General features: G+C 42.1%; 1 protein-coding gene across 1 annotated transcript in view; it reads left to right on the forward strand.

Annotated features, from left to right (window-relative positions):
- Window positions 1-16985, forward strand: part of cbl (Cbl proto-oncogene, E3 ubiquitin protein ligase) — a 38156-nt gene that overhangs the window by 5887 nt on the left and 15284 nt on the right. The window contains exons 2-4 of the mRNA XM_076735007.1: window positions 71-318; window positions 15050-15196; window positions 16616-16772. Of these exons, the coding sequence (XP_076591122.1) occupies window positions 71-318; window positions 15050-15196; window positions 16616-16772 (552 nt within the window). The remainder of the gene's footprint in view (window positions 1-70; window positions 319-15049; window positions 15197-16615; window positions 16773-16985) is intronic.

Below are 16985 nucleotides of genomic sequence, written 5' to 3' on the forward strand. Positions count from 1 at the left end.
TTGCACCCACTGCTCACTGCTCGTCTCTAACCGTATTGTATCTTCCCCCTCACATCCTCCCTTTCTGCAGGTGGTGCGCCTGTGCCAAAACCCCAAATTGGCTCTGAAGAACAGCCCCCCTTACATCCTGGACCTGCTGCCAGACACCTACCAGCACCTGCGCACCATCTTGTCTCGCTATGAGGGCAAAATGGAGACTCTGGGGGACAACGAGTACTTCCGGGTCTTCATGGAGAACCTTACCAAGAAGACCAAGCAGACCATCAGCTTGTTTAAGGAGGGCAAGGAACGCATGTATGAGGAGAACTCACAACCCAGGTGAGTAAAGTGGATAAGATATGGCACCCAGCCTCATATTAATTGAGTGGATATGATTCTAGAGGCGAATGGTGTGAAAACAGCTCCATTGTTCTTTTCTCAAACCGTACTGCTCAGCCACTGCATTGGTTTTCTTTCACAAGCCCATCTGAAAACGGGTGAATAAGAGGTGTGAAGTCTTCGGGATAGCTGCTGTCACGCCTCAAATTCATTCATTCCTTCTAAATAATTACGAATGCACAGGCAGAGTGAAGAATTGCACCCAGCCCCCAAGGTGACTGCAGCTCAAGATGTATCAAAACAAGAGAAGAATACGTGTTGTGGTTTGAACACGTGAGCATCTGTGGTCACACTGGCACCTAATCTCCAGCTGCCTGCCTGCCTGCCTGTCACTTTGTTTTTGTGCCTCTCTATCTCTACCATCTACTTGAACATTTTTTTCTTCATGTTTCTGTCTGTAATGCTTTCATTTGTGAAATCACACAGTGCCCCCATCTCTATCTTTGTCTTTCCTCTTTCATTCAATAATAATGCCTCTCTTCGTCTGAGAAACAACACAAGTACACAGTTTATAGAAGAGCAATTGTCCTGTTTTTATGCGGAGAAGTGTAGTTACTGAGATGTTCTTGTTTCCCTTGTTTAAAAGATATCAAATGAGAAAGGGCATTTCTTTTGAAGACAGAAGAGACTCAAGACAATATGGAGCTTCTATGTATTCAATATGGAGCACGTTGTTGTTTTGTTAATGAGTAGGATCCCTGAGGTGCAGACTAGCTGCTGGACAGAGCTGTTCTTACCTCTTTGCTTGTATCACATGCCTTTTGATCCACTGCATGCTTTGGGCAAATGCTGTCAAGTATTGCAGTAACAGGTGTCATGTACAGTATGTCATGAGGCTTCGTTAAGGCTCCTCAGGGAGTTTTTCATACAAGATATGAGCCAGTATCAAACATTATCCCAGTGAAGGTTTTCTCCAGATCTGCCTCCAGGGTCGGCGCTTCAAAATGATTTGAAAAAGGTTTTGAAAAACCCTTTTGTGTTGTCCAGGCGTGTTTTTATGTCCAACTGCGGTAGCTGCTGTCTTCAGGAGCTTTCGAGTTGTTCTGTCAGACAATGTCATCAAGTGGATGTGGAAATGGTTGGACAGACACCGCTGCCTGAGCGGAGCAGTTTTTCGTAAAAAAAAAGGACCTGAAATTGGCTTAATTTGTTCACAAAATTTTCTTTTCTAAATAGAGTTGTTAACGTCGTCCTTTGAAAAACTGAGAAGAAGCAGTTAACAGAGCTTTATGTATCTCTGTTTTTTTTGCTGTGCAACTCTATTTGCCATAGATATTTTCTGTGTGGCCATAGTGTACAGCTGCAGAATTATCAGCCTGCTGCATTGATATAGCAGCTTTCTTTCAATTTTCATAACATTTGAATAAAAGAGCAAGTATCCAACTCTCAACACCTCGTTACTGTTGTTTGAGCTGCCGCGTGGTCTTTGGAAGGGGCTGCTCATGGATAAATTAATGTCGATTCATACGGAGTTGAGTAAAGTAGTTGATGTGTTTTTGCTTTTAAGATTAGGATCTAAGAAGCGATCCACTCCATCCCTGTAGAGAAGGTCATTTGTCATGAGCAGAGAGTTGATGTTTAGCCGTGAAGCTGCAGAGTAGCAGCAGGGTGGAGCTTTTTTCCGCCTCCTCTGTCCCTTCAGCGCATCCTGGATGTTTTCCATTTCATCACCAGACGCTTTGGTCATCTTAAGGCCTGGATGTCATTTGTGTGTGAAAATAGAAATAATAATCTTTCTTAATCATCTATATGTGTAACACTTAGTTGAGAATGGATTGTAGACCTTTGAGCAGTCAAGACACTAAAATGTAGACGTCAGAGCATCAGTTGGTCGGGCAGCTAAAATAAGAGCTAACTCGCCGCCAGATATGAGCAGAGAGATGACCTGTGAGAGCCAATCATTGAAGGAGTTCATTTTGTCTGGACCTAGACAAAATGAACTCTGCAGCAGATTGGCCCACAGAACAGCCCCCTGTAGCTCACTGCGTTTCTGCTGTTGTGTCCTCTTACAGTCTCTTGTCATGACTTGTAGATGTATCTTTGCAAGAAAGCATCCAAATGCCTGCACTGCATACTTGGGAGAGGGAGGCTTTAGGGGGTTATTCAAGATTCAGTCTGCAAAGCTGGTTTGAGAGTTTTCTGGTTTGAATTGAACAGTAAGGAAAAAGTGACCTGAAAGAGAGGATCTTATTGGCAGCTGAATGTTTTGTGTGGCAGTGACTCCTTTAAATCATGTTGCACCTTAACTTTCAGAGTTTTAATTCATTATCAGCATGAAATTATTGGACTTTAACATCACTTTTTTTTTTAAAGGGCCACTAAAACTGCTGGAAATGTAGCTGCCTCCTGCCAACTGACTTACAGGCTCAAGAGACACGTCTGAGATATCTGGTTCAAAGACATGTGAACTTAACCTGCTGTCTCATGTTAAAAGTGTTTCTTGTTTTTAGAAAGTTGGGTAATAGTTTTATCTAGCCAGTCCGAAGCGATACATCCTCATCTTGTTGCGCAGTTCCTCAGTGAGATTGTTCTTTTTCTGCTACCATGACGGTAATCTTGCAGGCAGAAAAACCCCACTAAGGCAACCAGAGAGAAGAGGAAGCGTCTATCTCAACCACCCCTGTGTTTACCATGAGCTGATAAAAGTAGTTAATTTCTATGTGAAATTCGTCACATCATTGAACGGAGAGGTTGTGTAGAAAGAAATTCCTAGTGAAAAGCAGGGGAAATACACACACAGTAGCCAGGCATTACACACAAAGACTGCTATTGTTTGTGTGCAGAAGGCAGTGGCAGTGACACTAACCAATGGGTATCGGCCCCCTTAAGAATGCTATAGAATCAGCCAATGATGTTGAGCTGCTAGAGAGACTAGTATGTGGTTAGGCTGCAGCTGAGCTCAGCACATGGCTTAGACTGAAAAGTCGAACTGCGAGGATAAAGATAATCTCACTGTCTGAGTGCAGAAAGAACGGTTTGATAACAGACTGCTTTCACCGTGTGCTTCAAGTCATCCTTAATTAAAATATAAGAAGACTTAAACCTATTATTCCATCACTGTGACTTCAGTCAGCATCAGCGCTTGATAGCTCTTGGCTTAAATGACAACGAACGGGCCTCCACGATGGCTTTTTTTTTTTTTTTTTCAAATCAGAGTGAAGGATCAGAGTTTCATGAGAGCCCTGAATGCAGCGTGGGTGGACATGCTATGTTGTGATGCTGTACAGACTTCTCCATAATGTCTCCCCAGAGATTTAGACCCTCTATTTATCTAACACCCCACTCCCACATATCCCACACAGATTGTTTAGCCATAGAGATGACGTACAGTTGAGGTGATGCAGTAGAAGCTTGGGTTTGTTTTTTGTTGAGCAGTACTCTGCTAAGTTTGGTCTTGACCTACGTAAAAGCCAAGTTGTGTGAGTGAGAGATGCCGTGTATTACGTTTTATGTAATTATGGTGGAGAGAAAGAGTTTGACATTGTTCACAGTGGAAGAGAGTAGGTGAAAGTGAGTCTGCTGCGAGTGAGACTTAATTATTAACACTGACAGCCTATATTCAGTCAGAATCAACAGAAGAGTCAGCACTTCCTCCTTGCTTGCTTCACTTCCTCTTCAGGCTTTACACAGAACAACCGAGACATTTTCTGACACAGCCCCACAAAGAAATGAGTTCATTTTAATCGATTAACGTGTTTGTCAATTAAAAGTCAGAAAAAGTTTTCGTGATGCCTTTTCTGAGAATCATCCCAACCAGTTTACACTGTAAAATGGTTCATTTTTGTTTGGCCAGAACTGCAGTTCCATGAACTACTTTCATTTTCAGTTAATCTTTTGAGTCATTTGGCAAGCAAAAATGGCAAATATTAACTGTTTAGCGAAATATTTTCTATAGACTAATCATTTCAGTTCTAGAAATTTGCATAAGCCACAAACCAAAAGCTAGCAGCTTACTGTGGCAGTGGCAACTAGTGAGTGAGTGGCTGTGGTCTCGTGAAGAAAATGTTTGCTTATTAGGTATGGTTAATTGTTCTGTGTTGAGAAATGAGTGTGCTGTGCTATTCTGAGTTTCCTCTTTTTTAACACAGCTTAATTTGTTATGGTCAGATTGGAAACTTATGTTGGTATTACACATTCTGCAGTCCCTGAGCAGAGTAATACAGGAGAAGGGTTGATCAGTGTGTCCTCAGAACCCCCCTCCTCCATGGGTCTAGCCGGATACTGCTTTGACCTTTCTGTGAGAGTCTGTTTGATCATCCTCCTGGGCTAAGCTGCCTTTGCATCCTGACCACCGTCGATAGGTCCAGCTGGTCACAGGAAGTGGTGGGCTTATAGGCTGCGGGGTGATGCAACTGCACCGTGGGACGGTCTACGCTGCACAAAATGTGAGACCTGGAGGCTAATGGTTAGCGATCAAGCGATATGGGTTTTTCAATGGCCGAGGCTGACATTCATAGAGCCGATATAAGGATAATCATAAATGAGACACAGTTGCTGAACTTTGTAACATTTCTGTATTGTCTCCGTTTGCTGAAGTAGATCTGCAAACTGTCTGCTGTGCACTTATTTTAAATAAAGAAGGAATCAGCTAAGTAAACGTTCCACAGGTAATAAAAAAAAGTTAAACTTTCCAAAAATAAAGTTTTAGTGCAGTTAACAACATTTATCATCAGATAGCATCACTTTGTTTCTGAGAGGTGTCCGAATTTTGATACCGTCAAACCTTCCCCACATTTTCCCGGGGTATACGGTATTACTGTGACTAATTAAAAATCACTTTGCAGGGCAGCGTGACATGTGCGCAGTTCAGACAGTCAATGCTCACACTAGGAAGCACCAATCCTAACTTGTAGCATAACAGAATGATGGGGAGAAACTCAGCTAAAAGCCTCTACCAAGCATTTCCACCCAAACGAAGCATAAGTCATACCCCAAGAAATTATATGCGCATGTAACGAAAACACTAAATAGGACAGGTCAACGTTACTGCATCTGCTGATTTCACCACTTTATGCAAACCACGCAAGCCTGGTATCATATGATCCGGGCTTACTTCCTTCTTGATCGTCATTGTTGAATTTGGGTGCTGCCCCTTGATTCTCTTGTCTCTGACTGGTCGATTGAGGTGTCTATCATCAAAATAGACCAATGGGTCGCTGAGCTATTGACCGGTGTAACTACGCTGTTAGTTTCACCGCTCCGTCTCATTCACACATGAATGAGCAGAGCGCTCACAGAGGACTCTGCTGAGCAGCCCGAGGTGTTATTTTACTGTTTTCTTTGCATTTTGTCCTTTTATGAGAGCTAAGAACAACAGCAAGCAGAAAAAAAGGCTGAAAAAGTGTTTTCAACAGAGGAGTTTCTCCGTATGCTTGGACAGATAACGGTACTCTGCCCAGATGTGCCCAGATGAGCGCCTGGACATACCTGTGTTAAAACATCTGTAAAACTACTCAGGTTCATTTTATTAGCATGTACTTTTGCACAGTCACCTTTTTCTCAAGTAAAAATTCAACCAGATACATTGAACGGAGTGGACGTCATTTTTGCCAAGACAATGCTACAGTTAAGTTAGGCCCCTATAGACCTGCCTGCGCAGCATTTTTTTTGTAATGATGGTAATGAAACTGATACCATTGCTATTTTTAGATACCACGGGATACCTTATTACCGGATTACCGTCAAACCCTAGTATTGGGTGTATATTTCTCATCTAATTTGTCTTGTATGTTTTATCCTCACACACCTCATCTGCTAATTGCTGGTGAAAAACATCATGACTATTGATTTTGTTTTAAAGCCCTGCAAGTGCTCAAATTTGTGATGTAAACAGGTTTAAATGAGCTTAATTAACGAGGAGGTCATCTGAAAACTTTCAGAATCCCTTAACATTTATTATTGCAGTAATCATGATGAACTGTGAATTTGTAATATTTTAGGATGGTGTTTCTCAGACTTTTGTTCAGAGCCTTGTCTAAAGCAGACATTGACAAAAGAAACTTCCATGTAAGCCAAAAAAAAAAGGACAAAATAGAGTGTTTGGCTTTATTTTGGCTTTGCAGCAGTCAGTATTAATGTGATGTTGCCTGACATCATCTGCTGCACACATGTAGACTTGAAGTAATTAGTCAATCGTAGCAACTATATTGAATATGTACACATCTTTTAGTCCCACACTTCGCTGCTACCCGTCCCTCTGTACTTGCTTCCATCATCCCTACCTTCCTTTACTGACAGTGTAATGATCCAATCCTTTGCACAATAGAAAAATGCATTCCAGACATGCTTCAGTGATATTTTTACAATAGTCGGTAGAACAACTTCCTCCAGCTTCTACCCATTCAGCCTTCCCTGCAGCTGAACTACTGTTCAGGCTTCAGTGGCAGGTGCCACAGGGAGCCTTTCACTCATTTACTCCTGGTTCAGAAATTGCCAAAGAACTGTGTTATGGTGTTTATCTGAAACACAGTGTTGGTGAAACATGCGCGCTTTGCATGAGGCCTTTCTTTCAGGGGGTCACGACAGGTGCTTGGCGCTGTTGTGTCTAATGCCATTACACAGATACTGGCTGCTGTTGCTACTTGTCACAGCACCTGGCTGACTGCACATTTGTGTTTTGGATATAATTCTTAGTTTTAAAGTTTATTTTTTTTGTTGTTGCTCTGGTCAGGTTTTGCTAATGTTATCCATCCTAGACAAAAAGAGCAGAGCGTTTAATTCGTTCTGCAGCTGTTTACAGTAAAGTGCTTCTGCGCCATTGATGATTGATGCAGTCAAGCCTTTGTGGATAGAGAGAAAAACATGCCATTGTATGGTACAGTACCTCTGGTATTTGCAAATGTCATTTGCACCCATTCCTATTTTGGAATGGATCACCATGAGAACCTTGTCCTAAAATATGACTTCCTATTTTCTGTAAACGTACTTGACATCCATGTGAAACAAAGGTCTGTCTCTGAGAGCACACCTCCTGACTTTGACTATCTAACCCCCATCTTATCACTACGGGTATGATATTGTATAGGTAAGGTCTGTGTTTGCAGTATTGGATGGAGCCATGAGGAAATGCAGCGGTGCATTACAATGGTGTCAGATCAAACTGATTACAGGAGAAAGTTTGCATGAATATCATTGATTCCTCTTTTATCAGTAGCTGCGGGGCTAAGTTTAGTTGAATGATTTAGTTACTCCCACTACAGTTTTATCATGGTTGTGGGATATTAAACTTGAGAAATTTTGTCATGTCACAGTATGTTTCAGTTAGAGACATGCTGCACTGAACTGCATTGTTTTAAGATTGTGGTCTGCTGCATGTTTTACCCTGCTGGTCTAGGATTGGATTTTACCAGAACTCTTTTGTTTCCCGACACACTTAGTCCCCTGCTATCACACTGTCTAAATAAACAGTGCTGAAGGTGTTACAGGCGATGCGTTTTTTCCCACAGAAGTGAAACACTGTGTTTTCCTAAATAACTCTTTGTTCTTAAGTTACTTATCTGTTGTTGATGTGTGCACTGACGCAGTAAAGAACTGAGTAAGAATGAAAGCCTGTAATCATAACTATAAACTTTGACTCGACTTCACGAAATATCGCCCTGAAACCTTTGGCCTAATGTAGCACAGGTTGACTAAACAAGGTTTAGACCTTATGCATACTCATGTCTCTAAACTCAGTTTTGCTGTTAGTTAGTGGGTGTCTCACTGTCAAGGTGATTTAGTGGAGTGTAGGTCTCGTGTCAGAGCCAGCCACAGTGCTGTTCCACACCACTGCTGTTCTCTGCTGCACTCACTCTTATGAATCAAATTGAATGTGCTGCCTTTTTGGCTCATCTCTCTGTACAATGAATTAAGAAAAAGAAAGTGTTGTCTCTCTCTGCGCTGCCGCAGCAAGGGGTCTTAGCTGTTAGCTGGTTGGTTGTGATGGAGCTGGGAGTGAAGTAAGGGAGCCTTTTAGTTGTTAGCCTCGCAGCCAAATGGCTATCAGTGCTGGGAATGGAAAACACAGTTCTCACACTCCAGAGGCTGCGGGTGTTTCAACTGTAGTTACTTTTACATACACATATAGCTTAGGGTGCACACACACACACACACAAATGCACACAAATAGCAGAACATCATGGTTATTTATGTCACTGCGGTATCAGTGAGCAGCCGACTCATGTTGTCCTCTCACTATTAGATTATGGTGATTAGCATGACACAACCCAATAGCGTCTCTGCCCCGCAGGATACAACAAGAACTTGCTGCTTATGCACACAGAGATAAATGAGCTCAGATATGCACTGAGATATGGCTGTTTAACTGTGTAGAGAGGATTATGATAAAACAGTGCTGTTGTTTTTTACAATCTTAATTTTCTCCTTCGCAATAATCTGAGTTTAAGCCTGTCTAATTGACCACAGTGATAAGAGCTGTGAACGAGAGATTAAATAGAAATAAATGCGCATTTGGAGAAGTTGGTCTGGATTTTGCCGAGGTGCACAGATGTTTTTTTTTTTGTTTTTTTTTTTTTTTTAATGTGGGGGTTTTATTATTCAGGAGTATGTGTGAGGAAGCAGTTAAGTGTGTTTGGATCATTGCTTAAGTGCAGTACAGTGTAGTGTGTGTGTTGTCATGGCTGTTTCCTGGTGGAGATCTGGAGTGAAGCCAGTTCCGGAGAGTTAAATTTATAAAGTGATGACTAGAGCAAAATGGTAACAGAATTTTAAACATATAATCCACTGTTTCCTAGTCGAACAATGACATTTATTTTTCATTTCTGAGTATGTTTTTTGCATTCACCACAGTACTAAATTCAGTGTGCACAATACACAGTAGTATTAATAATGGCCCTATGAAAGTGGGTGGTCCCTTTCCTGTATTTCTTCTTTCTTGCTTCCACACTAATGGACGAATGCGCCTAAACGTGATCTGATAGACATTGGAAAGGGCTCGATCTTCGGAGCATCACCGAGGGGGTGTTACAGCACTTTTTTTGTCGACGCTGGAGTGATAGAATAGTTCTGGGAAGTAATTTGCTTTGGGGGGAAAATGCTGGTAGTATCTTCATAGTGTGCATCCATCATATGCCATATTTCCATTCAGATGGAATAACTGTACTGTACCATGAGTAAAGTCTGTGTGATCAGAGCCTGTGATGGTGGCCGCAGTTGGAGTGCTTTGCATATGACCGGAGTGGCACAGTAAAAAGTGACGCGTCCTGTGCTGACGTGTTGGAAGTGTCATCTTACCTGGAGTAGATGCCCTTTTACACACACCTCTTGATCTTATCGCCGTACTGTTTTGTCTCCTGTAATTCCTCTCTGCTTCATTTAAAACTGATCCATTGACAAAAAGAGGGACGAAAAATGTCCATATGTTTCTGAAGACATCACTTTTATAGATGTACATATGACAGATGGTTATGCTGGTGTCCCTGTTTCCTGAAAGGAGTTCAAGCAGAGCTGTTCAGACCTGTTGTGGAATTTATTGCAATTAATTCATTGCCTTCTGAGAAACCCTGGTTTCCATTAGGTCCACAGTGGTCCAAAAGGGTAACGAACACAGGTTTGTATTTTGCTGGTCTCGAAGTATTGTTGCCCTCAAGGTACTTAGTCCTGATCCAGCTTAGTTCTTATAAATTGTTGAAAATAACTTTTGGTAGCTTTGTTGCAAGGCTCAGTTTGTGTTTGATGTGCCTTTTAGCCTTGAGCAGAAAAGATAATACAGCTGCACGATGATATTACAGCTACTTGTGACTCTTGCCAACCCAGACAGGCTCTCATTCTGTAAGGCTGACCCTTGCTGGCTGTGCTGCGGTGTATTAGCGCAGTGCGGTGCTGGCTGGCTAGCTGTGCTACTTTATCACAGCCAGCAGGAAACAGGAAGGGAGCAGCCAGCTGCAAGGTCAGAGGTCAATCTATAGCATGAGGGGGGGGATGGTGGACAAAAACCTAGTGTTCAGAAAAAAAGGTTTGGCTTGTTCCTTTGGTCGTGGTTAAGAGTGAGTGAGAGACGGAAAAAGAAAACACTGTAGACATATGACAATCCAGAGTAGGTCAGCAAGCCTGTACGTCTGCAGGCCACTGACTCTGCACTGTCTGTGTTAGCACAGCAGCTTAAAATGCAGGAACAGTTGTAGATGCCCTGGCTAATACCCAGTGTACACACACAAACACACACAGACACAGTACAGGGCTGTTATTGCAGGATGGAGAGGGACATGGACAGCGACAGACAGAGAAATGCTAAAATGTCTGTCAGCTTGTCCTTCTACCTATGGCTTAGGTCTGAACCCGTATCTGTTAGTTTCAAAGTAATATTCCCCCTGCCTTCAGTAAAGCTCTCTCTACCGTACAGACAAAAAAAGACGCAACAAAGTCTCATTCACTGTGCAAATCCGTGCCAGAGACAGCTGTGCCACCCTGTGAGCTTGATGCCAGTCAGACCAGTGTTCGTTCTCACATTCATTCTTTCTCTCAGCCTCTGAGTCACACATACGATACGGATGTTGGCCGTAACTACGTACATTTACTCTGTGTGTGTGTGTGTGTGTGTGTGTGTGTGTGTGTGTGTAGAAAAGCCTGGAAGTGCACAGTCACATGTTAGGGGATTTTTAGACTGAGCAATTGTGTATGTCTTTTCATATGAAACTTCCTGTGCTCTTACAGGTATGGCAGCTCTGTATTTTGCCTGAACAGCTTGTCCTGTGTGCGTCAAACTCAACAGTTTTATCACTGTGGTGTTTCTTGCTTTCTTTTTTTTTTTTTGCCTTTAAAGCCCTTTAACATGCTGGGTGAAGCCATTTTGTAAAAACTCATGCTGGCCTTTTGAGAAGCCACTGTTCCATGCTTTTAGTGGTTTTTAGTGGTGATGGCTACCTAGCTTTGCTTTGTTAATCAGGGTGGCTGCACTGCTCATGTGTTCTGCCCTTGTACCTGTACATTCATGCAGTCCTACATGTCGGGATGAGCGCAAATTTAAATTCACTTCACCTCACATTGGCCCGCCCAGCAATAATGCCTCTCCTTAAGCAAAGGAAATTTTGCAAAACAGGCATTTATTCTGAACTCATCTTTAGATCACAGCTGTATTGGCTGAACTGAGTGGAAATGGTTGCTTCTGGTTGCTACTCGCCGATCTACAGCTTACTGATTTTTGTCCACAGACATTTTTAGACGGACCTAAAATGGATTGGTCTTTTCCGTACATGTAAAATGCAGCCAAGCCTCACTGCTTCACATCGCAATATTTCAGTGCATATTGTGCCTCGGGCTGCTCGGTTATTACAGAAATCATAATCAAGATTATTGTGGTCAATTTTGAGATCATAATTAGTTAACGAGATTACTCATTGAACTTTAAAAACAAAACTTGTCTTTCTAAGTGGATTTACTTGGACTTAAAATAGAATTCAACTGAAAAACAGAGAAAACAAATGAATGTCTTATAACCTTCTGAACCCCAAGCACTTTCTCTGTGTTTTTTCCTCCTGCCACATTTTTATTCCCTGTGGGCTTGTTTTTCACAGTAGTATATAAGTCCTGCACCTCTATGGAAACACAATCATAGTTAGAAGTAGGGAAAAAGTCTACAACCTCTACAAACATCGGGGGCAGTGTGGAATGCAGCGCAGTAATTATTTTATGACCAGTATCCTGTTGTCGTAGTTGTTGGAAGCCAAAAATGTAGCTGGAAGCAAAATCTGATCAGCATAGACACCCAAAGTGAAATTTTTCAGACATATCAGTAGCGTTTGCTGGTGAATTAGAAATGAATTTTAATGGTGGGTTTGAGGAGATGAATTTCTAAGCTCGAATTCTGAAGTCGCCTTCATGAATGTTTCAAGTTCAGAGATGAGAGGAGCGGCTAAGTGGATTCATAAGACAGTAAACTAGACTGGATGTGAAAATGAAAACTTTCAGCAAGGAGAGATTAATTCCACACATAAACTCGAAAGAGAGGATAACTGTCTTCATATGATTATGTGTAGTTGAAAGTAGAGCAGGAGGGGGTTTGTTATAACTTGGATGAAAGCACAGGGTAGAGAGAGGTTGACAGGAGAATGGATGGAGACTGCAGCTCTAAGGCTCAGTAGGCCAGTAGGCCTAGGAAGCAGAAGAAGCAGAGGAGGACCTCCCGCTGAGATGATAGCGGCTGAGGAAAACACACAGATGCAGTTTCAGAAATGCCTGCCTTTCCTGAGATGACACTGGAAAGGGAAGACGTTCACGATGGTGATGAGCCCCTCAGGGAGATGCCCAGAGTAGTTGAACGTCTCATTTTCCACATCGCATCACTGATGAGGGCTAGCCCTGACTTCAAAGACGCACAGATCCAGGCATCTGGCTTCGAGTCTGCTGTAGATTTTAAGTGGGCCGGGCAGTTCAACAGATCAGACATCCAGCTACAAGAGTGTTGACTGTTTGAGGATCATTTACTGCTGAGAGGCTATAAATACGACGCTTTATTGCAGTTTGCGAGCATTGCACTTTCTCTTTCACATTCTTGTCTGCTCCCTCTGAGGTAAACTGTCATCCTAACAAGCGCTGGTCTATTTTGGCAGGTTCTCAACGTACACTAATCTTATTCATCCATCTTCGGTGACTGTCCTCCTTCCTCATTCACTCTTTCCACTCCCCCCTCGCTCTCCACTCATAGGGTGCGTAGTGTAGTGTGGAGCAGCTGCAGTGTAGCCACGCTTTCATTGCTGTCTCTCTTGTGCATGTCAATTCAGCCTGCCCGACAGCCAAGCACAATCTCCCTCTGTGCTGCCTCGTAAATCATGGCTTTCTCAGCGTAACACTTCTAATGCTGTGACATTGTGCGGCTTCGTTCTCCTTTTCTTTTTTTTTTCTTTTTTTTTAATACCCTTCCTTCTCACTTTTGCCTTCCTCAATTATACTCTTCTCCTCCTCTTCCTTATTCTGTCATCTTTCTGTTTTCCTCTTGTCTGTGCTTGTCAGCCAGCCTTTTGCAACTGGAATCAGAGCTGTACAGTAGGATGTCCGTCTAACTCACTCTGTGATCGTATGTGCGTGCCCTGCGAACGCTGCTGCGTTGTCTCCCTGGACCTGTGACTATTCCTGTATTGTGGAAGCAGCTGAGGACAATTCTCAGTGGGAGAAAACACCAAGCAGAAACCCGACCTTGAGTAAAATTTCCAACTCCAATACTTCCACTGTGGAGCCTCCTCTCTCAACTACCGTCCTTTTTGCTGCATGTTTTAGAAACTACAACCTGTTATTCATATGGAAGTGCACAGTCTAGATTTGAAGCTCATGTTTTTTTAAGAGGCAAGGCTAAGCATTCACGTTGCCTCCTCACGTGTGTGCCAGGACTAAATTGAAGAGTCACCGAGTTTGCCTTGTGGAAAAACAAGAAACAAACTAATTTAGTGTTACCATCAAGCTTGTCACAAGTGCTTTTTTTCTTTTTCTCTGGGAAATTGACCAGTATGACAAGTGTGAAATCCAGTCACTTGCACGTTGAAAATGTGCAACAATCCCTCACACCAAGGCTCGGATAATACCATCCAGAAGAACAATATCATAAAACCACCATCACTCATGATTTTGGTGGCTGCAGATCTGCATGCATTGTTCTCAACTGTTTGTTTTATTCTTTTCTGTTTGTTTGTTTTTAATGAAATGATTATATATCAGGAAACCTCAATTCATGGATTACAATTTCCTCTGCAGCTTCTTGATGTGGCATGTTTGTGGCCAGCGACCATTGACAGCCAGACATTTGTCTTACTTTGCCATGTTGATCAGCTCCATACAGGAAGAATAAACTACTTTTTGGATTGGCTTTCAGTCTGGACACAGCTTTCACTCACAGATGCAGCTTGGACGTTGTCCCAAAGCTACACAAGGAATATGATATATTTTAGAGAACATCAGCCCTGACAGTTATATGGTACTAGCGTCAAGACTAATTCCCTGCTGGAGGAAATCAAGATGCAGGCTAACAAACAAATGAGAGAAGAGGCATGTTGTTAGAAAACATGCGCAGAGAGAGCTGTAAGGATTCAGTGTTTAACTACAGTCCTCCTTCTATTTGCTGATGTATAAAATACGTGCTAACACGCAAGCATTTTTAGGAAGTTGATTTGTAAGCCACAACGCATCACTGCATTTTTTGCATTGTCATGCATGGCTAAACCAACAAGAAAGGTGAGGTTACTATTAATAGCTGACAGAGGAAATTGCATGTTTGATGCACATTTGAATAATTCGTTTAATGTTTATCACTATTTCATGTACAAAAAACAGATGGTTTTACCTTAATGTTAACAAAACTCATGATTTTGTACCTTTATTGATAGCATAATCTGCCAATTTGAAACCTAACTAATAATCAATTATTAATTAGTCAGTATTCTTGGTGTAAAATCGAAATTCAATTTTTTTTGCTACAAGTTAAAAGCACAGTCTCCATTTTATGCTTTTTGGTGTTTAGTAGTTTTCAGTGAATGTCATTAATAATCTTTGCAGGTAACCCCTCTTAAACATGATCAGATTGATACCCGCCACCAGTAATACACACAGTATATTCTCTGCCAACAACTCTAGTATAAAACAAATATAATGCTAGTACATTTCTCTCTCAAAGCTGTCATATATGGGCTGATGACACTGATCAAGGCTTGAAATCTCACTCCGTCCCCTCTGCTCTTGACCTCTGCAGGCGGAACCTCACGAAGCTGTCGTTGATCTTCAGCCACATGCTGGCGGAGTTGAAGGCCATCTTTCCCAACGGTCTGTTTCAGGGTGACAACTTCCGCATCACGAAGGCAGATGCTGCAGAGTTCTGGAGGCGCGCCTTCGGGGACAAGTGAGCTCATTTCTGCATTACTTTTATGCACACAGTATAATATTACCTCTGTGGTCCAATTTGGAATACTATTCCCATACAGGTTGTTGCCAAGAAGATGACTTAAATGAGATGTTACTGCAGTAAAAGAGTATACAAGTGATATCTCTCTTCTTTCACAGTAGTCCCACACAGTAAATATCATCTGGGATGTAAAAGTATGAACCCATGTTCTATACCACTGATTCCCAACCCGGGGGTCCTGACCCCCATGAGGAGTTGCCAAAACCTGAACGCAGTTGTATTCACAGAGCTTTCACTCTGCTAAACAGCCTCGTCCTGCATTAGAAAAGTACACCAGAGTGTACCAGAAGTACAGCCAAAGCACTAATAGAACAATGGTCAAGCATCAGGGAGAAGAAAACACCAAATTTGTTGGAAGAGGAAGCCTCTTCAGTATGTATGATTGTCAATAAAAAATTAAATACTGACAGTGAATTGTCTTAAAAGTTCCAACAAACATCAGGATGCAGTATTCTCAGATGCAGTATTCACAGGAAATAATCTGCTCAAAATCCAGCCAAATCATTTCTCCCCAAACTCCCTGCAGTTATTGTGTTCACCACACAGTTGTTCTGTGCCGCTAATGTAATGCATTGAGTATAATATGAAATATACATAAAATATGTTGTCAGGGTACTCAGTTATAGAAAAGGGATCCTAAAAGGAAGAATATTGGGAACCACTGGTCTATACAACCACACACATTTGAGTTCATCAGTCCCCCGGTGAACACAGTCAAAACAGATTGTAAACAAGTGTAGACAGTAGAAAAATAATCCAGACATGTGGAACTTCAAGAACATTTTAATAGATGGGTTTTCCCAATACCCAGATCAATCTATTAGTTTCCCCCAATTATCAGGTAGCTGTATGGTTTAAATATCTGACATCTTCAGCAGAAACTGACTGACAATATGGCCGCTATTTGGGAAAGTATTGTATTTTGTAACCGTTGGTCTAAGTGCATTGAAATGTGCCTGTTTGTGTAACTGGGTGCTGTCTCTTAAAATGATCGCATCAGGTTTTTCATGACCAATGACCCTCAAAGCTCAATGTGTGAGTACTAAAATAATGCTTGTGCAAAATAAGATTTCCTTTTTATCACCTATGAACGATTAGAATTCTAGTTCTTCACAGGAAGTGCAGTTCATATCTGTACTTTGGTGGTGTATTAGATGCAGGCGCCAGCGAAGTAGCTGCTCATGATGCACTGAAGAAGCATGAAACAGGGTAACGAGTAAGCCAAAGTTAGAATCAACGCTCTCACCTCTCCTTTCCTGCACCTAGGGTATTCAACATGGCAGCATGTAGGCAGTTACTGCATCAGTTAAGTTTTTAAAGGGGGTGTCGTCATCTGTTGCATTTTGTGTGTTACAGGACCATTGTGCCTTGGAAGGTGTTTCGCCAGTCTCTCCATGAGTTTCATCCTATCAGCTCCGGACTTGAGGCCATGGCCCTCAAGTCCACCATAGACCTCACCTGCAACGACTACATCTCTGTCTTTGAGTTTGACATCTTCACCAGGCTATTTCAGGTACTGAACACGCACGCACGCACGCACACACACACATCGCATCTTTTTCCCTGTCTTATCATTACATTGTGAATTAATAAGAGGAGAAATGTACAGAGGAAGAGAGTGATAGAGGGTAATTCATAGCAGTCCCCTGGTGGAGGAAACAAATCTCATTTGAACAGCACATAATGAACTTAAACTAATGTAACACATCTTTTTTCGGCTAACTCG

This window comes from Chaetodon auriga, chromosome 7 (genome assembly GCF_051107435.1).
Source record: "Chaetodon auriga isolate fChaAug3 chromosome 7, fChaAug3.hap1, whole genome shotgun sequence".
NCBI lineage: Eukaryota > Metazoa > Chordata > Actinopteri > Chaetodontiformes > Chaetodontidae > Chaetodon > Chaetodon auriga.